A 24,430-nucleotide genomic window follows, 5' to 3' on the forward strand; every position below is an offset into this window, starting at 1 on the left:
ACCACCTTAGCACTCATGATGCTCACTCCTCCTCCCTCTCACCACCCCTTCACTACCATGCTACCCACCTTTCCTCCCTTACACCACCTTAGCACTCATGATGCTCATTCCTCCTCCCTCTCACCACTTCACTACCATGCTCCCACCTTTCCTCCCTTACAGCACCACCTTAGCACTCATGATGCTCACTCCTCCTCCCTCTCACCACCCCTTCACTACCATGCTACCCACCTTTCCTCCCTTACAGCACCACCTTAGCACTCATGATGCTCACTCCTCCTCCCTCTCACCACCCCTTCACTACCATGCTACCCACCTTTCCTCCCCTTACCACACCAACCTTAGCACTCATGATGCTCACTCCTCCTCCCTCTCACCACCCTTCACTACCATGCTACCCACCTTTCCTCCCTTATAACACCACCTTAGCACTCATGATGCTCACTCCTCCTCCCTCTCACCACCCCTTCACTACCATGCTACCCACCTTTCCTCCCTTACAGCACCACCTTAGCACTCATGATGCTCACTCCTCCTCCTTCTCACCACCCATTCACTACCATGCTACCCACCTTTCCTCCCTTACAGCACCACCTTAGCACTCATGATGCTCACTCCTCCTCCCTCTCACCACCCCTTCACTACCATGCTACCCACCTTTCCTCCCTTACACCACCTTAGCACTCATGATGCTCACTCCTCCTCCCTCTCGCCACCCCTTCACTACCATGCTACCCACCTTTCCTCCCTTACAGCACCACCTTAGCACTCATGATGCTCCTCCTCCCTCTCACCCACCCCTTCACTACCATGCTACCCACCTTTCCTCCCTTACAGCACCACCTTAGCACTCATGATGCTCCTCCTCCCTCTCACCACCCCTTCACTACCATGCTACCCACCTTTCCTCCCTTACAACACCACCTTAGCACTCATGATGCTCACTCCTCCTCCCTCTCACCACCCCTTCACTACCATGCTACCCACCTTTCCTCCCTTACAACACCACCTTAGCTCTCATGATGCTCACTCCTCCTCCCTCTCACCACCCCTTCACGACCATGCTACCCCACCTTTCCTCCCTTACAGCACCACCTTAGCACTCATGATGCTCACTCCTCCTCCCTCTCACCACCCCTTCACTACCATGCTACTCACCTTTCCTCCCTTACAGCACCACCTTAGCACTCATGATGCTCACTCCTCCTCCCTCTCACCACCCCTTCACTACCATGCTATCCACCTTTCCTCCCTTACAACACCACCTTAGCACTCATGATGCTCACTCCTCCTCCCTCTCACCACCCCTTCACGACCATGCTACCCACCTTTCCTCCCTTACAACACCACCTTAGCACTCATGATGCTCACTCCTCCTCCCTCTCACCACCCCCTTCACTACCATGCTACCCACCTTTCCTCCCTTACAGCACCACCTTAGCACTCATGATGCTCACTCCTCCTCCCTCTCACCACCCCTTCACTACCATGCTATCCACCTTTCCTCCCTTACAACACCACCTTAGCACTCATGATGCTCACTCCTCCTCCCTCTCACCACCCCTTCACGACCATGCTACCCACCTTTCCTCCCTTACAACACCACCTTAGCACTCATGATGCTCACTCCTCCTCCCTCTCACCACCCCTTCACGACCATGCTACCCACCTTTCCTCCCTTATAACACCACCTTAGCACTCATGATGCTCACTCCTCCTCCCTCTCACCACCCCTTCACTACCATGCTACCCACCTTTCCTCCCTTACAGCACCACCTTAGCACTCATGATGCTCACTCCTCCTCCCTCTCACCACCCCTTCACTACCATGCTAGCCACCTTTCCTCCCTTACACCACCTTAGCACTCATGATGCCTCACATCCTCCTCCCTTCACCATCCCCTTCAACTACCATGCTACCCCCCTTTCCTCCCTTACAGCACCACCTTAGCACTCATGATGCTCACTCCTCCTCCCCTCTCACCACCCCCCTTCCCTTACCATGCTACCCACCCTTTTCCTCCCTTACAGCACCACCTTAGCACTCGATATGCTCACTCCTTCCTCCCTCTCACCACCCCCCTTGCCACTACCATGCTACCCCACATCCTTTCCTCCCTCTACGCTAAGCACCACCTTAGCACTCATGATGCTCACTCCTCCTCCCTCTAACCACCCCTTGCACTACCATGCTATCCACCTTTCATCCCTTACACACCACCTTAGCAACTCATGATGCTCACGCCTTCCTCTACCTCCTCCACCACCCCCTTCACTACCATGCTACACACCTTTCCTACCTTACAGCACCACCTTAGCACTCATGATGCTCACTCCTCCTCCCTCTCACCACCCCCTTCACTACCATGCTATCCACCTTTCCTCCCTTATACACCACCTTAGCACTCATGATGCCACTCCTCCTCCCTCTCACCACCCCTTCACTACCATGCTACCCACCTTTCCTCCCTTATAACACCACCTTAGCACTCATGATGCTCACTCCTCCTCCCTCTCACCACCCCTTCACTACCATGCTACCCACCTTTCCTCCCTTATACAGCACCACCTTAGCACTCATGATGCTCACTCCTCCTCCCTCTCACCACCCCTTCACTACCATGCTACCCACCTTTCCTCCCTTACACCACCTTAGCACTCATGATGCTCACTCCTCCTCCCTCTCACCACCCCTTCACTACCATGCTACCCACCTTTCCTCCCTTACAGCACCACCTTAGCACTCATGATGCTCACTCCTCCTCCCTCTCACCACCCCTTCACTACCATGCTACCCCACCTTTCCTCCCTTACACACCACCTTAGCACTCATGATGCTCACTCCTCCTCCCTCTCACCACCCCTTCACTACCATGCTACCCACCTTTCCTCCCTTACAGCACCACCTTAGCACTCATGATGCTCACTCCTCCTCCCTCTCACCACCCCTTCACTACCATGCTACCCACCTTTCCTCCCTTACAAGCACCACCTTAGCACTCATGATGCTCACTCCTCCTCCCTCTCACCACCCCTTCACTACCATGCTACCCACCTTTCCTCCCTTACAGCACCACCTTAGCACTCATGATGCTCACTCCTCCTCCCTCTCACCACCCCTTCACTACCATGCTACCCACCTTTCCTCCCTTACAGCACCACCTTAGCACTCATGATGCTCACTCCTCCTCCCTCTCACCACCCCTTCACTACCATGCTACCCACCTTTCCTCCCTTACAGCACCACCTTAGCACTCATGATGCTCACTCCTCCTCCCTCTCACCACCCCTTCACTACCATGCTACCCACCTTTCCTCCCTTACAGCACCACCTTAGCACTCATGATGCTCACTCCTCCTCCCTCTCACCACCCCTTCACTACCATGCTACCCACCTTTCCTCCCTTACAACACCACCTTAGCACTCATGATGCTCACTCCTCCTCCCTCTCACCACCCCTTCACTACCATGCTACCCACCTTTCCTCCCTTACAGCACCACCTTAGCACTCATGATGCTCACTCCTCCTCCCTCTCACCACCCCTTCACTACCATGCTACCCACCTTTCCTCCCTTACAGCACCACCTTAGCACTCATGATGCTCACTCCTCCTCCCTCTCACCACCCCTTCACTACCATGCTACCCACCTTTCCTCCCTTACAGCACCACCTTAGCACTCATGATGCTCACTCCTCCTCCCTCTCACCACCCCTTCACTACCATGCTACCCACCTTTCCTCCCTTACAGCACCACCTTAGCACTCATGATGCTCACTCCTCCTCCCTCTCACCACCCCTTCACTACCATGCTACCCACCTTTCCTCCCTTACACCCACCTTAGCACTCATGATGCTCACTCCTCCTCCCTCTCACCACCCCTTCACTACCATGCTCCCACCTTTCCTCCCTTACAGCACCACCTTAGCACTCATGATGCTCACTCCTCCTCCCTCTCACCACCCCTTCACTACCATGCTACCCACCTTTCCTCCCTTACAGCACCACCTTAGCACTCATGATGCTCACTCCTCCTCCCTCTCACCACCCCTTCACTACCATGCTACCCACCTTTCCTCCCTTACAGCACCACCTTAGCACTCATGATGCTCACTCCTCCTCCCTCTCACCACCCCTTCACTACCATGCTACCCACCTTTCCTCCCTTACAGCACCACCTTAGCACTCATGATGCTCACTCCTCCTCCCTCTCACCACCCCTTCACTACCATGCTATCCACCTTTCCTCCCTTACACCACCTTAGCACTCATGATGCTCACTCCTCCTCCCTCTCACCACCCTTCACTACCATGCTACCCACCTTTCCTCCCTTACAACACCACCTTAGCACTCATGATGCTCACTCCTCCTCCCTTCTCACCACCCCTTCACTACCATGCTACCCACCTTTCCTCCCTTACAGCACCACCTTAGCACTCATGATGCTCACTCCTCCTCCCTCTCACCACCCCTTCACTACCATGCTACCCACCTTTCCTCCCTTACAGCACACCTTAGCACTCATGATGCTCACTCCTCCTCCCTCTCACCACCCCTTCACTACCATGCTACCCACCTTTCCTCCCTTACAGCACCACCTTAGCACTCATGATGCTCACTCCTCCTCCCTCTCACCACCCCTTCACTACCATGCTACCCACCTTTCCTCCCTTACACACCACCTTAGCACTCATGATGCTCACTCCTCCTCCCTCTCACCACCCCTTCACGACCATGCTACCCACCTTTCCTCCCTTACAGCACCACCTTAGCACTCATGATGCTCACTCCTCCTCCCTCTCACCACCCCTTCACTACCATGCTACCCACCTTTCCTCCCTTACAGCACCACCTTAGCACTCATGATGCTCACTCCTCCTCCTCCCTTCAACCCTTTGCATTGACCCCCCCTCTTCCCTTTTCCTTGCAACTCACCCCTTCTCTCTCTTCAAATGTCAACCTCTTTCCCAACCCATCTAATACTCATATTACTCACCTCATATTACTCATATTATATCACCCTGATATGCTGCTGATCCATCCTCTCTCCCCCGCCGCACTCATGCTGCTCTCCCTTCCTTCCATTCCTACAATGATGATCTTCACTTTGCCGTTTTCTGCAATGATTCCTTAACCTCCTTGCACAACTCTCATTTCTGTCACACATCTTCACTAGTGACAATGTACAGAAAGTTTTCCCACACTGTCCTGCCATTATGCGTCAACACCTTGACTTCCATGTTGAAACTAGAATAGCAAATACTTTTATTGTAAAACATTTTTATTAAACATACACAACTGAGTAGACAAAATGTACCTGAGATGCAGTTTTTCTTATACATCCCTGGTCACAAGTACACACTGCACTAGAAAGAATGCCAGCTCCCCGCCTCTTCCCCCATACCTAATCCCCAAAGATACCTCCCACCCCCTCTCCCCCCAACTCCAATGTCACCGTCAATAGTTCCTCGTCCAAGTACTCCCACTGGATATCCACAGGCAGCGGGGCCCAGCAAGGTCCATTCAGAGATTAGTCATTCAGTACCAAGCTACTAGCACGATGTGGTAGCGCCTGCAGATACGCATCCCAGATTTGTAAGAACTGACGTCGGATGGGGACGATTTCAAAGCCAAATTGTCCATGTGCATCATGCGATGGAGGTGTAGGCACCATGTCCAAAAGGATGGAGGGGTCAGCTCCCGCCACTGGAGTAAAATAATCTTCTTTCCCACCGCACCAGCTTTCTTAAGAAACAAATGTAGACCCATACCCCGAATGAACGGACGGGGAATGCAATCAGATAAGAGCATATAAGGGGAAAGGGGGAGATAGAGATTTAAAAGTCACCGCAAATACCCCACAATCTTCCCCAATACCGCTGGATAACTGGACATGCCCAGAAAGCATGTGACAGGGTTCCTATAGAAGTATGACAGCGTAAACAAGTCGCTGTCTGGACCAATTTAGCACGAAAGGCTATTTGCGGTGACACATAGGCTTGCCTCAGGAATTTGAATTGTATTTCCCTAAAATACATATTACCTGTGAGTTTAGGCAAGTTCTTCATACATGCAGCAAAGGCTGCTACAGGCATTGTGAAAACGCCATCCCGATTCCAACTTTCCACTGATGCCAGGTATGTGTCCTGAGCCAGTCCACGAAGCAACCCCTGATAATACACCGATAAGGAAGGTGTACGCTGACGTTCAAGCTGTAGAAACTTAGCAAGGGCCAGAAAGTGTGTCGGCGTCTTAGTGGAGTGGGGTAAAGAATGTACATAATGATGTATTTGCAAATACCCAAACACTTGCCCATTGGTTAATCCACAAATGCCCTGAAGCTCGGCAAAGGAAAGGAAATTACCCGTGTCATCTAAGACATGGCCCAACTGGATTATACCTTTCTGTCTCCATTCCCGAAAACTGAGGGTGTGTGAACCCGGGGAAAACTCAGGGTTGCCCATTATGGGTAAAAGATATACGCAGAGTGGCGGAAACCCCAGCTGGTGAGTCAGGAACCGCCACACCTTCCGAATAGGTATAATTAATGGTCATGTAAGAGCACACTCGGGAGAGCCCGAGCAGGGCCTAGAAGAACAAATTTAAGATCCAAAGGGGCCACCAAAGTGCTCTCTGCCAGGATGTTGACAAAAACGGAGTCCCCCAAAATCCAATCACGGGTCACCCGTAGGTTAGCCTCAATATTGTAACAAAGAAGGTCCGGTACACCCATCCCGCTGGCCCCCCACTTCAGCTTTAACCACAGTAAGGGAATCCTTGCCTTCCTAACCCCCCCCCCCCCCCAAAAAAAAACACGCAACAATCAATCAAGAGCCCCCAGGTCACGGCGCTTAAGAGATAGCGGGAAATTCTGCAACACAAACAGCCATTTGGGCAGAAGTATCATTTTAAACAGATTGATACACCCCCCAAGAGACAAGGGAAGGTCTCGCCATGTACATAGTTTGTCCTGTGTGTGTTTAAGTAAGCCCAAAATATTGAGAGCATAAATGGCCTCCAAATCAGTGGATAGAAATATCCCAAGATATTTAATGGAGTCACTCGCCCACTTCAGGGGAAAAGATTCACCTCAGTGCTCCCGCAGCATAACAAGAAAGGCCAGCGCCTCCGACTTGTCCCAATTAATTCTTAAGCCCGAAAACGTGCCAAAATCTGTGACCAGGTCAAGAAGAGCGGGCAAGGACTGTTGCAGGGTAGTGAGAAAAATTAAAACATAGTCAGTGAAGGCAGCATACTTAAATATCTCGTGCTGTATCCCAGAGTGAAACTGCATGCCAAGGATGATGGGTAACACCTGTATAGCCAGTAACATAGGTTCTAGTGTGAGCAGAAACAACAAGGGGGACAACGGACATCCCTGTCAAATGCCACGCAAGACTGGAAAGGGTGAGGAACACTCTCCATTAACCAAAATTAAGGCAACAGGGTCACAATAAAGTAATTGAATGCCCTGGTTGAAAAAACCCCTGAACCCCATTAAACTAAGCAACTGTAACATATAACCCCACTTCACCCTGTCAAAGGCTTTTTCTGCATCTAGACTTACCATAAGAAATGGAATATCTGCTCGCTTACAGAGCGCCATTGCAGCCGTGACCCGCCAAATGTTGGTGAGGGCATATCGTCACTTAACAAAACCCATCTGACCTGGCTGAATCAGATGTGGTAAATGCCCCTCAATCGCGTAGCCAGTATCTTGGCCAACAGTTTATGGTTAACATTTAACAAGGAAATAGGACGATAAGAGGCTGGTATTAAGGGATCCCGCCCCAACTTTGGAATCAGTGTCACATGCGCTATATTCCCATGGGTAGGAAAGATCCCCTGCTCTATTAGGGCATTAAACACTAAAGGGAGAAGACCTACAAGGGGTTCCAGCAGGCATTTGTAAAACTCGGAGCTGTAGCCATCCGGGTCCGAGGCCTTTAATTTCTTGGCACCTTGAATAGCTAGCCATACTTACTCAGCCGTTATTGGCTCATTCAAGTACCTATTTTGTGCCAAAGTGATGTAGGGTAGATTCAGCTTCTCACAAAAGGCATCCCAATTCCCAGCATGCCAACCTTCAGACTGATAAAGTGAGGAATAATATGCATGAAAAGACTCCAAGATGGCCGACATAGTGTTAACCACTCGGCCTCCAGTCGACTTTATCGCTGGAATATGATGTGATCCCCTTGCAGACTTAACCAAATTAGCTAACATTTTCCCAGATTTATTCCTGTATCTATATAGCTAGAACTAATAATATTGGACACTCTTTTTAGCCCGTTGGTGTAAAAGAGAATTAATTGCCGTTTGAAAGGAGATAAATGATGCGCAATGAAAGGAGGAATGAGAACCAAGCAAATCCCTTTTAGCTTTTTGAAGTTGTGCACTCAGTAACAAAAGCCGTTTGTCCAAAGATTTCCTCCGGTGGGCTAAGTAAGAAATAATGTCTCCTCTCAGAACCACCTTAGCTGTGTGCCAAAATAAAATGGGATCCCCACTATGTTGGGTGTTTAATGTTGCAAAATCTGCCCATCACTCCTTCAAAAACTCCTGAAACGAGACATCATCCGCTAGAAAATAAGGATAGCGCCATTGCCCTGTGTGGGATTGGTATGCGCCCCCATTAATTCCAGCCAAACCGGAGCATAATCGGAGAGAATGATGTCCCCAATCCCAGCCGCAGTGACCTGGGTAAAATAATGCACGCTAATCAAAAAATAATCAAGGCGAGACTGCGTCACATGCGCCCTAGAGAGATGTGTAAAATCCTTCTCAAAGGGGTGCAGAATCCTCCAAGAATCCAATAAATGCAGGGCTGATTCCAAAAGTCAGATCCCCTTACTTGGAACACCAGGGTTAGTGGCCGTTGAAGACCTATCCCACCCAGGGTCTCTCAGGTCATTAAAATACTCTCCTACTACCACCACCTGGGCAATGTAGGGGAGTAGTAGCTTATGCAGCTCCGGGAAAAAAGGGGCTTGATTGGTGTTTGGAGCATATACCCAGCAGAGCACCATAGAGACTCGGTGAAGCTCAACCACTGAAATCAAATACGACCCTGAGGATCTTTGATTTCCGTCAGGACTTTAAGTGGGAGATTTTTCCTGATTAATATGGCCACCCTGCAGACTTAGAGTTACCAGTCGCAAAAGGTACTGCGCCCACCCACCCTTGTCGTAGTTTTGCGTGCTCAACATCAGTCAAATGAGTTTCCTGTAGGAAAGCCAAGTCAGCAGCTTTCCTTCTCAGGGCCTGCAGAATCTTAGATCATTTACAGGTCGATCCAGTAAAGTGTGCTCCGTCGGAGCGCACTGTCACCCTGCTCTGGACGCGTGTTTTCCCTTATCCCTTATTCAGTAAGGGGAGGAAAACACGCGTCCCACCCGCGGCACCTAATAGCGCCCTCAACATGCAAATGAATGTTGATGGCCCTATTAGGTATTCCCGAGCGATCCAGTAAGTAAAATGTGCAGCCAAGCCGCACATTTTACTCTAAGAAATTAGCGCCGCCCAAAGGTCGGCGCTAATTTCTTCCGGCGCCAGGAAAGTGCACAGAAAGCAGTAAAAACTGCTTTTCTGTGCACCCTCCGACTTAATATCATAGTGATATTAAGTCGGAGGTCCCCAAAAGTAAAAAAAAGTAAAAAAAAAAAATAAAAAATTTTTGAATTCGGCCCGCGGCTGTCGGGCCGAAAACCGGACGCTCAATTTTGCCGGCGTCCGGTTTCCGAGCCCGTGGCTGTCAGCGGGCTCAAGAACCGACGCCGGCAAAATTGAGCGTCGGCTGTCAAACCCGCTGACAGCCGCCGCTCCAGGCCAAAAGGAGGCGCTAGGGACGCGCTAGTGTCCCTAGCGCCTCCTTTTCCTCGTTTGCACCGCTTCGCCTCATTTAAATACTGGATCGCTCGCACCGGCGAGGGGCCGGTGCGCGCGCCGGGAGAGCGGGCGTTCGTCCGCTCTCCCACGGACTTTACTGGATCGGGCTGTTAATGGGGGAATTAATCCCACTAATATTCCAGGAAAATATTGAGGTGCCACTACTACCCATCCACCACAACCAACCATGAGAAATGACCAAGACATTGACATTTCAAGTAGAGGGATGGCCGTTCGAGCATAGACCAACCCTCAGGCATTGGAACTCCCACCCGCCCATGGACAAAGGACAAACAGGTGACCAAACAACCTCCCACCCCCCACTGTCCCACTTCGCCCCCTTCCCCACCCGCCATAGTCCCAAACCCCCCCTCCCCCAACTCCTGCCCAGTGCGTCCATCCAACCTGCACCCCCTATCACCCCCCCCGAACCCCTCCTACCATTAGAATATTCATACTAACACCCTCCTAATGAGATCACTAGAGGCTCCACCCCCCCCACCACCCCCAGCCACCCCCAACTTCCTTCTTCAGCATAAAAATACAGGACATCAAACTGTAATGAACACTGAAAAGGAACACAACACAATGTCACATCATATAATGGATGAATGCACAGAGCTGGAGATAATACAAACAACAGGAAACATGCATCAAGGTAAAAACAGCACTGTATACAAAACAAGAAACTGAAAGCCTCCAACCCAGTTAAACATGCAGTTCAGGCATTACAGCGTCGCAAGGCCTCTCACATCGCCGGTGTCCAAACCAGGGGCGTACCCAAGGGACGGGCAAGCACCGAGAACCGACATCCACTCTGCACGATGGGTAAACCAGGTAAACTACAGGCAACCAACAGCAAAAAGAACCATCAAACTTGGCTGATCAGCATAAATCAGGGCTGTGCTCTGGCTCCTGCAGCAGGTGTATCCAGCGACGTAATTTAGGCACGTAGCTTTCTGAAAACCATCTGGGACCTCCCGGTGTGGAGACGCGAACGTTGGCCGGATATATTAAGACGGCGCGCTGGCCCAGGTTATGTAGCTGTAGGGCGAAAGCACGTGGCGCTGAGCGGATAAGGCGGCGGAAAAGTCCTGGAAGATTAAAAATTTTTCGCCGTCGAACAGCAAGGACCTTCCGCCGCACACCGCCTGCAGAATGTCCGCCTTAAGGGCAAAATTTAAGATCTTGGCAATGATGACTCTCGGTCTGTCTTGCTGCGCCCACTTCTGGCCTAACCGATGGGCCCGCTCAATACGTAGAGGGCCGTGTGCCACGGAAAGATGGAGCTTCTGTGTCAGCCAGGCCTCTAGAATTTTAGGGAGATCTCGTTTATCTAGTGACTCCGGTAACCCAACAAACTGGAGATTTGATCGTCGGGACCTGTTTTCCAGGTCCTCTAACCTGTCGGTATGTTGCGCAATCGCTGTTTGCAGCCTAGTTAGCTCAGACCGCGTGGTCTGGAGGCCATCTTCCGTTTCAGAAACTCGCTGCTCCAGCTCTGTAATCTGCGTTTCATATCCAGTGATGGATGCTGTAAGATCCAAGATTTGGTGAGAACGTTTTTTAAATTCGGGCTCCAGGGCCGCTACCACCACGGCTCTGATATCCGCCCAATTTGCCGGCACTGGTGAATCTGCCATTCCAATGTCATCATCAGGCATAGCGTCAGCAGGCTTGGTTTTGTCCTTTTCCTTCTCCCTTTCTTTCTTTGCAGTCCTCGTAGACATTTTCACCAGCAGGGACCTCTTGAAGGCTCAAGAACCAAGAAGTTATTTTTTTTTCAGGGCCCTGGATGGGCCCTGGATGGGCTGCCCTAGATGGGGTTGGATGGTTTAGCAGGGAGCCAGCAAAGGAGACCTACATCCGCTCCCCTGCAAAGCATCACGTGATCTCTCCAAATACTTTTACATCTGCAGGAAGAGGCTGCAATAGACTTGGTTTTAATCTCAACAGACTCAACAGACTCAACAGAGTGGAAACCAGGATGAACTCAGCCTCTCCCTACAGGTACCTGTATTTCTATTTGTATTTATTAAAAATTTCTTAACATGAGAGCATATGGCAATTCTAGCTGAGACTTGCAAAAAATAAGCTAGTTGAAGCTGGAGTTATTTTGGGCATGTGGATACCAGTGAACTGGGAACTAAATTGAGACCAGAAATTAATTTTGCATAGGTCACCAAACAGCTTTCAGATAGTAATAATTTTTAGTCACAGCCAAGTTGGTCCAGATTTGAAAGAATGACCAGACAAGCAACTTTGTAACTCAATGTCAAACTTTGAGCCATATAATTCACTTAGAAATTAAGAGGTTTATATTCAGACACAATCTGGATAGCAAAGATAGTTGGATAAACTTATCTGGCTAACTTTGGAGGCATATTCAACAGTGCAACAACACTATTGAATATAGATGTCTATCTTAATTAGTTAGCCAGATAACTATAGCCGACTAACTTTAGGAAGGGTCTTTGACTCTATCAGATTTAACAGGCTAAGTCATCTGGCTAACTCTGAATATCAAAGTTAAATGGTTAACTTAGACAGGTAACAACTCCTCCCATATACGCCCCTGGACTGCCCCTAAATTCTAGCTGATTAACTTATTAGCTAGCTAGAATTTAGCAAGATAAAGGCTGAATATAGCTGGGTAAGCCATTTAGATGGATAACTATTATGTTATCCATCTAAAAGGCTTTTGAATATGGACCTCCTTGAGGATAGCAAAGTTAGCTGGATAAACTTTCCATATTTTTCGCTCCATAAGACAAAATTTTTTCCCCCAAAAGTGGGAGGAAAATGTCTATGCGTCTTATGGAGCGAATATAAAAAAAAAACCCAACTAACTACAAACCCCCCCTCCTGACCCCCTCCTCCCCCCAAGACCTGCCAAAGTCCCTGGTGGTCCAGCAAGGGTCCGGGAGCGATCTCCTGCACTTGGGAAAGTTTATCCAGCTAACTTTGCTATCCATACTGTGCCTGAATATAGACCTCAAGGAGGTCTATATGTCACAGGGGCTACCGGTGCCATTGGTCGGCCCCTGTGACATTGTAAGGGCAAAGGGCCGTCGGTGCCATTTTGATTACTGGCAGCCGACGGCCCAAGTGCAGGAGATCACTCCCGGACCCCCGCAGGACCACCAGGGACTTTTGGCAGCTCTTGGAGGGGGGTCAGGAGCGTGGGGGGTTGTAGTTAATTAAATTTAAAGGGTTGGGATGGGGGGGGGGTTTGGGGGGGGTTCCCACAGAAAGAGAACGATAAAAGTTTTCTGATCTGGGGAGTGGACCGAAATGGCCCTCCCCAGACTCGAAAACGAAATGGGGACAAAAAAAATGTTATGCACTCCCCTAATTTGCTCCATAAGACGCACAAATGCCCGGGGAACAGAGATGGTTTAGCACACCTTTTTTTTTTTTTTTAAATTTTCCCCCTTTGAATTCTAGGTGCGTCTTATGGTCAGGTGTGTCTTATGGAGCGAAAAAAGAAAATTATTCCTTATCTGCTAATTTTCGTTCCTGTAGTACCATGGATCAGTCCAGACAGTGGGTTATATCCCCCGACCAGCAGATGGAGTCAGAACAGAGTTTGAGAGCGTCAGCATATAGAGTAGTGCACCCTCTGCTGGAGCTTAGTATTACGCATAGCAAAGCCCAAAAGCAAAACACAACATTTTGGATCCAGATCCGTCCCCAAAAAGGAACAGAGAAAGATATAAGTAAACAAACGGTCAACGGGACCACCAACAGTCAACTTGTGAGGAGCTGTGAACAGTAACAATAATCAGAAACAAACAGAATGAAAGTTACCTGGAAGAATCCGAGCAGGACCTAATGAAACCCCTAGTGGCGGGCGTCTGGACTGATCCATGGTACTACAGGAACGAAAATTAGCAGGTAAGGAATAATTTTCTTTTCCCTGTACGTACCTGGATCAGTCCAGACAGTGGGATGTACCCAAGCTTTCCTAAACCGGGTGGGGTCCTGAGAGACCTGCTCGGAGAACTTGATCGCCAAAAGAACCCATGTACTGAGGCGCCAGGTGTAGTCTGTAATGTCTGGAAAAAGTGTGCAATGACTTCCACGTTGCCGCATGGCAGATTTCCTGGGAGGAAACGGAGCGAGATTCCGCCCAGGACGCCGCTTGGGATCGCGTGGAATGAGCCGACATGCTGCGAGGCGGCACCCACCCCGCCGCAATGTAAGCCGATGAGATGGCATCCTTTATCCAGCGCGCAATAGTCGTCTTCGATGCCTGAGAACCTCTCCTCGGTCCTGACCAGAGGACAAACAAATGATCGGATACCCGGAAGTCATTGGTAACCTCCAGGTAACGGAGCAGCACACGCTTGATGTTCAGGAGCCGGAGAGACCGGGGTTCCTCTGGAGCGAACGCTGGAAGCTCCACCGTTTGATTGACGTGGAAGGCCGAGACCACCTTTGGTAGGAAGGAAGGCACCGTACGAAGGGAAACCCCGGAGTCGGAGAAACGCAGATAAGGGTCCCGGCAGGACAAGGCTTGGAGCTCTGAGATCCGGCGAGCAGAAGAGATGGCTACCAGGAAAACCGTCTTGAGGGTCAGGTCCTTGAGGGAGGACCCCCTCAGGGGTTCAAAAGGAGGGCCCGACAGCGTTCGCAGCACCAAGTTGAGGCTCCAAGAAGGGAAAGGATCCCTGACCGGTGGCCGTAGGTGATTGGCACCCTTCAGAAAACGTGCGATATCTGGCTGAAGGGGTAGAGAGCAGTCCTTCTGTACCAAGACATTCAAGGCCGCCACCTGAACCCGGAGCGAATTATAGGCGAGACCCTTATCCAGACCATCCTGTAGGAAATGAAGGATCAGCGGGACAGTCGCCTTCATGGTTTCGACCCCGCGGTCGGAGCACCAGGCTTCGAAGACCTTCCAAACTCAAACGTAAGCGACGGAGGTCGAAGGCTTGCAGGAACGAAGCATCGTTGAGATCACTGTCTCCGGGTAGCCTCTGTGGCGGAGACGGCGCCGTTCAAAAGCCAGGCCGCAAGACAGAAGAGTTCTGCCTGCTCGAAAAATACCGGCCCCTGACGCAGAAGATGAGGAAGATGGGACAGGCGAAGTGGGCCGTCCACCATCATCTGAAGTAGATCTGCGAACCATGGCAGACGGGGCCATTCCAGGGCGACGAGAATTACAGTCCCTCGATGATGTTCCAACCTGCGGAGAACCTTGCCGACCAGAGGCCAAGGAGGAAACACATAGAGCAGTTGATCCGACGGCCACAGAAGGGCGAGGGCATCCACCCCCTCCGCGCCGCGCTCTCTTCTGCGGCTGAAGAAGCGTGGAGCCTTGGCGTTGAGAAAGGTCGCCATTAGATCGAGGCGTGGAGTCCCCCAACGACGGATGATGAGATGCATTGCCTCGTCGGAGAGAGCCCACTCGCCGGGGTCTAGCTGTTGACGACTCAGGAAGTCCGCCTGAACGTTGTCCACCCCGGCGATGTGAGAGGCCGCTATTCGGACGAGATTGCTCTCCGCCCACTCCATCAGGGGAGTTGACTCGAGGGAGACATGCTTGCTTCTTCTCCCCCCTTGACGATTGATGTAGGCCACGGTGGTGGCATTGTCCGAGTGGATCCTCACCTCTCTGTGTTGCACCAGGGGAAGAAAACGCTGGAGAGCGAAACGCACGGCTCTCGTTTCCAGGCGATTGATCGGCCACTTTGCCTCCTCTGGCGTCCAAGTCCCCTGCGTGGCGCTTCTTTCACAGACGGCGCCCCATCCCGCGAGGCTGGCATCGGTGGTCACCACCACCCAATTGGGAACCTCGAGCGAGACTCCCCGAGCCAGATGCGAGGGGACAAGCCACCAATCCAGGCTTTTCCTGGCTAATGGTGGAAGCGGCAGGATCACCTGATACTCCTTGGAGACTGGTTTCCAACGGGATAGCAGGGACGCCTGCAGTGGACGCAGGTGTGCAAACGCCCAGGGTACCATGTCGATGGTGGAGGCCATTACTCCCAGGAGCTGCAGATAATTCCAGGGGGTTGGTTCTTCCAAAGCCGAAAACCGAGACACGTGCTCCCTCAGGGCTTGCGCCTTGTCCTGGCGCAGGAACACCATACCCCGCCGGGTATCGAAGCTCGCTCCTAAGAAATCCAGGTTGTGAGGGCACAAGGGAACTCTTTGGAAGGTTCACCACCCAGCCCAGAGAGCGTAGGAATTGTACTACTCTGGCCACTGAGGTCTGACCATGTGAGAAGGACTTCGCTCGAATCAGCCAGTCGTCTAGGTACGGATGTACTAGGATACCCTCCTTGCGGAGGGCCGCCGCCACCACTACCATGATCTTTGTGAAGGTCCGAGGTGCGGTCGCCAAACCGAAGGGAAGCGCCTTGAACTGAAAGTGTTGACCGAGAATCTTGAAGCGAAGATACCGCCGGTGAGCCGGCAGGATGGGAATGTGCAAGTATGCTTCCGAGAGATCCAGTGAAGCGAGGAATTCTCCCTTGTGCACTGCGGCAATCACTGATCGAAGAGTCTCCATGCAGAACCGGCTGACCCTGAGAGCCTTGTTTACCTCCTTCAAGTCCAGGATGGGCCGAAAGGAACCATCCTTTTTGGGAACAATGAAGTAAATGGAATAGTGGCCCAAGCCCATCTCGTCGAAGGGGACGGGAATGATGGCCCCTATTTCCTGCAGTCGGTCTAGTGTTTGTTGAACCGCTATCCTCTTGAGATCTGAACCGCAGGGGGAGAAGATGAACCGGTCCCTCGGGGGGCGGACAAACTCCAAGGCGTAACCGTCTCTTATGGTGTCCAGCACCCACTGGTCCGTGGAGATAACTGCCCACTCCTCGTAGAAGTCCATGAGGCGGCCTCCGATCCGGGGAGGTGAGAAGTGGGCTCCTTTGGCATCATTGGGAGGACTTTGTGGGCGGATTTCCCTGCCCTGGACCCTCTCTCGCGGGCCTCCGCCCATGAAAGGAACGAGACCAAGGCTGGGATCTTGACGGCTGTGTCCGGGAACCGGACTGCCGGTAAGACCTATAACATCGCTGTGCCCTGGCCCTGGTTCTACCGGAAGAAAATGACCTGAAGGAACGCTGTCTATCCTCCGGCAGCCGATGCACCGAATTTTCCCCCAGTGACTTGATGATCTGATCCAGGTCCTCTCCAAATAAAAACTTCCCCAGAAAGGGGAGGGAGCCAAGGCTCGACTTGGAGGAAGCATCCGCCGCCCAGTTGCGAAGCCACAAGAGCCGTCGGGCTGCTACAACCGAAACCATGGACCGCGCCATTACGCGAAAGAGATCATACAAGGCGTCCGCCCCGTATGCTATGGCAGATTCCAGACGGTCTGCCTGGGTGGCCTCTTCGGGGGGCAACTCCTGAGAGGTGAGAAGCTGCTGTACTCAGAGTAAGCTGGCCCTTTGCGCGAGCGAACTGCACATCACGGCCCGCATACCTAGGGCGGAGACTTCGACGACCCTCTTGAGGAAGGTTTCTAGTTTACGGTCCTGCGTATCCCGCAGGGCCGTTCCACCCGTGACCGGGATGGTCGTCCTCTTGGTCACTGCCGACACCGCTGAATCCACCTTGGGCACCTTGATAAGATCCAAAAAAATCCTCAGGGAGCGGGTATAGCTTTTCCATGGCGCGTGTGACTTTCAAGGACGCCTCGGGAGTGTCCCACTCCCTGGTGAGAAGCTGTAGGAAGGACTCATGGATAGGGAAAGCCCTTGCCCTAGGTCGGAGGGCAGCAAGTACTGGATCCCCTTTGCGAGAAGAGGTGGCGACGGCAGGCGCCACAGGGATCGGCGGATTTGGAGGTGGGTCGAGGTCCAGCTCCTGAATAATATGGTGGATGAGTTCATCCAGCTCTTCTTTTTGAAAAATCCGTAGGGCTCGAGGGTCGTCCCCCTCCGTATGTCCATCCAGATGCGCCTCCGGGGGTTCCGGGGAGTCGTCTCTCACCGGCGAAGCCGCCCCCGTGGTACGCCGGGGTGGCACGGGAGAGGGACCCGGCAGGGATCCAGGCGTAACGGGCGAGGCGGTGAGACCAACAGCAAGTTTAGGAATCTTGGGGGGAGGGGCTCCCAGGGGATTCGGCGCCTGCGCTCCCATACCCTGCAAATAAGCCATGTGCATTGCCAGAATAAAATCAGGTGAGAAAAACGGGGAGCTGATTGGAATCCCTGGGGGGGGGACCGTCCTGGGAGCCCCGGTCGGGCAAACCCCCCGCCGGGGGCAAAGCCTGTTGAGAGCCAGTGCAACCAATCCTGTCTGCATCTAGGAGCGAGTCCGTCTCACGCTGTCCCCCTAAAATGGCCGCCGTTCCCGCCAAAGGCGGCGTCATGGCCGGCCCGCGCCGCCCGGGCTGAGGAGGAGGCAGGTCCGAAATCGCACCGGAGGACTGCAGGGTGCCTTCCCCGTCGGGGAAGCACCGCTCACAAAGCCCCTCCCTCAGAAATTGATTCCCCGGTTCGCCGCAGGCCTCACACCTCGAGGACCGCGGCATGTCAGCACCAGGAAAAAAGCCTCGGGGGGGGGGCCCAAAAACGAGCTAGTGCCGCAGGGGGGCCTGGAATGGCCCTAACAACCCGCCGAAGGGGTCCAGGAACTGCGGGGGAAAACACCTGTTTCAGTTGAGCACGCACCCGCGGGCGGAGCTTGCGAACTGTGGGACCCACAAACGACGCGTGGAGCGGCCGGAACCACCGGCATCCACGGGGCACCACCAAAAAGAAGCAAACCTGTGGAGAAAGAAACTCAAAAAACTTCCACTTATCCCAACGGAAGAGGAAAGGAGTACAGAATAGAGAAGGCAGAGCCACAGACACACGCCTCCTCAAAAATTGAAAAGTCTTTTTTTTTTTTTTAATTTTAAGGATCCAAAATGAAGAGAAACATAAGACAGGGAAATACTGTGGAGAAAAATAAAGAAATAACCAAAAATGAAGAAACCCTGTCAATCTGGGGGAGCTAGTGGATCCCCCCACTCACATCTGCTGGAGTCAGAAGAATACTGAGCTCCAGCAGAGGGTGCACTACTCTATATGCTGACGCTCTCAAACTCTGTTCTGACTCCATCTGCTGGTCGGGGGATATAACCCACTGTCTGGACTGATCCAGGTACGTACAGGGAAATACGTTATATAGCTAACTTTGGAAGCATATTCAACAGTGCAGCTACATTATTGAATATAGCTGGCTATTTTTATTGGCTAGATGGCTAATTATGGCCGGCTAATTTTAGGACAGCTCTTTGACTCGACCAGACTTAGGGGGTCATTTTCAAAAGCAATCGCAAGAGAAAAGTCCCTTTTCGTGTGCGATCACTAAATGGGAGCGGAGTCGGGGCGGAATCGTCCCCGGAAGAGGAGGAGTCGGGCGGCACCGGGGTCGACTCTGCGAAAACGTCGCTGACGGCGAAAAGGTAAGGGCCCTTTTTACCGCCAGTTTCGCACCCAATAGCACCACCTTTTACGATGGCGCTATAAGGTGCGAAAGCCCACCCCCTGCTTCACCACCCCGACCCCCGTTACCGCCGGATTTTCTAAGGTCTGTGACCTTAGAAAATCCAGGCCTTAGCCAGCTAAGTCATCCGGCTAACTCTGAATATCGGAATTAGCCAATTAGCTTAGATAGCTAACCACCCCTAACTTATCTGGCTAAATTCTAGCCCCCTAACGTATTAGCCAGCTAGAATTTAGCCGGATAAAGGGGGAATAAAACCGGTAAGCCATTTAAATGGATAACTACTACATCCATCTAAATGGCTTTTGAATATGGACCTCCTATATTTCCATAGAAGAAAATAAAAATAAAACACTACATTTTCAGCGACTCAATAGGCGCCCACTACTGATGGTAACTTTCATCTTATTAAAAGGTATATCAAACTGATAGATGCTTAACTTCACTTATTATGCCTTCCATGACTGAATGTTTTATATAGGATTTGTACAATGTGTCTTAACCTTTATACATAATCACCAAAAAGAAATTCGGTATTTGATCATATTCATTTTCAAATGTGTCCTCTTCTAAAGTATTAGAATTTCAGCATTCTAGCTTTTCATTTTTTCATATTGAATTATGACACCTTACCTGTCCAGTGCAACCGTTTCCTTTTTTGCATAGCTATCCTCTTTAGCTTCTTTAAGCTGTAAAATAAAGGAATATTGGTTCTTAGCTGCTAATTTTCATTCCTCTAGTACCACAGATCAGCCCAGTCTCATGACACCTGGGGGATCTGGGTCATTCGCCCTGAGGGACCAGCAGAACCTTAAGCCATTCACAGGGAAGTGCTTTAGCTTTTGTGCTTTTGTTTTTGTGTCCTGGCTAAAGTGTTTGTTTAAAAAAACCAAAAGGATTAGCAAGAGCAGCCGGGAGCACAGAATAGGCCGCCCCATACAGCATCAAAGAACGGGGCCAGGCAGGGAGATAGGGAAAACCGCGCCGGTCAGGCAGGGGAGCAAGGCACCTGAACAGGAAGCACAGAAGCCGAACGATGGGATAGCCACTCAGAACGGGAGCCGTGCCATCTCGCAGCCACTCCCGGCTGCTCTTGCTAATCTTCCTGGGTTTTTTGTTGTGTTTTTTTAAACAAAAACTTTAGCCAGGACACAAAAACCAAAGCACCAAAGCTAAAGCATTTCCGTGTGGATAGCTTGAGGCTCCACTGTTCCCTCAGGGTGAGTGACCCGGATCCCCTGGGTGTCAGGAGTCTGGACTGAACTGGGTACGTACAGGGAAAGTTGTGATTGGTTAAAAAAAAGAGAATGTGCCGCTTAACTCTAACAAAATGTGACTGAACTAGAATCTTCTTTAGAAAAGCAAAATTGCTTACCTTGTAATAGGTGTTATCCCAGGATAGCAGGATGTAGTCCTCACATATGGGTGACATCATCAGATGGAGCCCTGGTACGGAAAACTTCTGTCAAGAGTTTCTAGAAACCTTTGGCTGGCACTGTGGGCCTACTGAGCATGCCCAGCATGCCATGATAGTCCAAAAAAACAAAGAGGTAGGCGATCTCTAATAGCCGTCAGGAAAACACAAAGATAGATGCCTTGATCTTTTTCAATGTTTATTAAAACAGACGTGTTCATAAAATGCCCAAGCTCGGGGCCGCCGCTGTCGCCGCTACTGCTTCTGCTGCCGTTCACAGGAGGGAGGCCTGCGCAATCGGCGCCCAGACCCATAGGGGTAAGGCCTTTTAATCCCTTCCCCCCAGCGAGCCTGGATCACGATCGCTCAAACAGCGCCACTTACCATCAGACGCACGGCCGAAAACAAGCCCCTCAGACTCAGCAGCCAATAGGGGATCGCAGAGGGACTTTTAAATTTTATTCCCCTCCGGCGCCATGCCTGTAAGCTCGGGGCCGCCGCTGTCGCCGCTACTGCTTCTGCTGCCGCTCACAGGAGGGAGGCCTGCGCAATCGGCACCCAGACCCGTCGGGGTAAGGCCTTTTAATCCCTTCCCCCCAGCGAGCCTGGATCACGATCGCTCAGACAGCGCCACTTACCATCAGACGCACGGCCGAAAACACGCCCCTCAGACTCAGCAGCCAATAGGGGATCGCAGAGGGACTTTTTAATTTTATTCCCCTCTGGCGCCGCGCGCTGAAGGAGCGCGACAAAGGGGCCTGCCCCTTTGTGCGCCCCTTCGTGCGGCCTTTGTGAACAGGACGGATCAGAAACAGCTACTACTTATAACTTCATTGATTCCTGAGCAGATTTATACTTTACAACAATAATCCGGAGGTAACAAGAATCCAAATTAATTTGTTATTAACTTAAAAAAGAAAAGCTCGCTAGTCAAACCTACTCAGCTCTTCTAACCTCACATTCAAACTACACCTTCAAAGGATCATCCTACTTAACCTAACATTACCAACACTTATTAGCTCATTCTTAAGACTCCATCGTGCACCCATTGATAAAAATTACACGATCACTACTACAATCCCAAGGACCACACATTACACTAATTAGACAAACCCCAAAATATCCTGAGGTTTTAAGCTCAAACCTTAAACCATCATGGATCACCCCAATTGCTACAAAAAAACAAGAAAAAAACCACCTAATAAATATCCCTCTTCTCTAACAAGCCAAAAACCTTCTATACCTCACATTCCTCTTGATAAATGCTCAATCACTAACAAAGAAACTAATGATCATATCAGACTTGATAAACACAAAGAACCCTGACTTCTTTGCGATAACTGAATCATGGCTCAAAGAAACAGACACTGTTCTCACAAATCAACTATCTAATAATGATTACGACGTATTTTCCATCCCATGAAAATCCCGCAGAGGCGGCGGACTTCTACTCCTTATAAAAAAAAAGTTTAATATGAAACTGATCCCTCATAATCTCCCTTCAAAATTTGAAATTGCGTTACTTGAATCTGACTTCCTCCAAATATGCTTGATATATTGCCCTCCAAAACTCCTTGACAACGAGATCTCCACCCTGATCGAATTTCTAATAACCAACATCAACGTACATAAACCTTCCATCATACTTGGAGACTTCAACCTCCATACCAATACTTCACCTAGATCCCAAAATTATCAAACGCTTCTTGACATGCTTTCCAGCCTCAACATGAACCAAATTATAAACAACCCCACTCACAAAGCTGGTAACACCCTAGATCTAATTTTCACAAACCATTACTTTTATAATCCCACAACATCTATTAAACCTGTTCCTTGGTCTGATCACTTTCTGATTAAATGCAATGCTCAAGTAAACACATACAATATGTCTGATTACAACACGCCATTATCTTTCAAATATAGACCCCCCCCCTTCCAACTCAGCTCTCTCAAACAAGAATTGGGAAAACAACTCACAAATCTAGATTTATCCAACATCCATAATGCTACCAAATCCTGGTTTCATCTTACAAAACAAACTGCAAATAACATAAATCCAGAGAAGACAAAACTTATAAAACATAAGAGAGCAAAAAACAATCCCTGGTTCAACTCTGACCTTTCTAATTTGAAATCTAATCTCAGAAAATTGGAAAAAGAATGGCGCAAATCCAAATGCCAAGTAACCCTTCAACGATATCGCTCGAAACTCGCAGAATACAAGAAAAAAATCCTAAACGCCAAGCGTGAATACTATAGTCTAAAGATCAAAAACGCTACAAATAAATCAAATTCCCTCTTCAACATTGTAAAAAACCTAATAGAAAGCAACAAAATTTGCAAACCAACCTCCGATACTAATAATCTAAGTCAGGACCTTGCAAAATTCTTTAAAAACAAAATCGACAAAATCACAGTATCTTTTAATAACACGCCTTTTTTTAACGCACCCCACAATACTTCATCAACAACTACCTGGTCGAAATTCGAACCAATTTCCAGCATTGAACTAGAAAAGATGCTTCAAAAAATTAACCCAGCTCGACATGAGCTTGATACTATTCCTACCCGAATTCTAAAGGAAATATCACACATCATCTCTCCTACGCTAGCTGCAATTGTAAACAAGTCACTCGAAGAGGGCTTTCTCCCAAAAAACTTGAAAACTGCGATTATTACTCCTATCCCTAAGAAAAAGAATCTAGACCCCAAAGAACTGAATAATTATCGTCCAATCTCCAACCTCCCTTTACTTGCCAAACTGACTGAGAAAGCTGTGCTGCTTCAACTAAACGAACACCTTGAAAACAACAACATACTCCACCCCGCACAACACGGCTTCAGGAAGAACCGCAGCACTGAAACCCTTCTAATAAACTTAACTAACAAATTAACAAGAAGCTTTGACAATAAACTGAATCACCTATTAATTATGCTTGATCTATCTGCTGCCTTTGATACAGCAGATCACAGTATATTAATATCAAGCCTTGCCAACATAGGCCTAGCTGGAAATACCCTTGATTGGTTCACTTCATTTCTAAAAGACAGGTTTTTCAAAGTCACCTTTAATAACTCCTCATCTGATCCCTACCCCCTTGAAACAGGAGTTCCGCAAGGATCTGCTCTATCTGCCACCCTCTTCAATATTTATCTTCTACCACTATGTCACTTAATTTCTAATCTTGGAATCACCTTCTTTCTATATGCCGACGATATCCAACTACTAATCCCTATAACAGCTACCATCGAAGAAGCCATATGCCTCACAGTAAATTACCTCAAATCAATCAAAAGTTTTCTGAACCAACTAAAACTTTGTCTAAATATGAACAAAACCGAATGGATACTAATAAAAAGAAACATATCAGTTCAATCTTCTCAAATACCCAACATTCAAATTGACAACTCCAACATTCAAATGAAGAATCCAATAAAGGACCTTGGTATCTGGTTAGATAATGATCTGAGCTTTAAAAACTGTATAGCTATAAAAACGAGAGAAGGCTTTCATAAACTACAGATTCTCAAACATCTCAAACCTCTACTGTACCCGAACGACTTTAGAATGATTCTACAAACCCTCATTTTCTCAAGCCTAGATTATTGCAACGCAATTTTCCTAGGGCTTCCTCAAACTACTCTAAAACCGCTACAATTACTGCAGAAC

The 24,430-nt window shown here is 49.8% G+C and overlaps 1 protein-coding gene across 1 annotated transcript in view; it reads right to left on the reverse strand.

The window, feature by feature from the left end:
- CCDC7 (coiled-coil domain containing 7) overlaps window positions 1-24,430 on the reverse strand; it is an 820,938-nt gene that overhangs the window by 271,067 nt on the left and 525,441 nt on the right. Inside the window, exon 18 of the mRNA XM_029587039.1 lies at window positions 19,977-20,032. Coding sequence (XP_029442899.1) covers window positions 19,977-20,032 — 56 coding nt within the window. The remainder of the gene's footprint in view (window positions 1-19,976; window positions 20,033-24,430) is intronic.

The sequence above is a fragment of the Rhinatrema bivittatum genome, chromosome 2, assembly GCF_901001135.1.
Source record: "Rhinatrema bivittatum chromosome 2, aRhiBiv1.1, whole genome shotgun sequence".
Lineage (NCBI taxonomy): Eukaryota > Metazoa > Chordata > Amphibia > Gymnophiona > Rhinatrematidae > Rhinatrema > Rhinatrema bivittatum.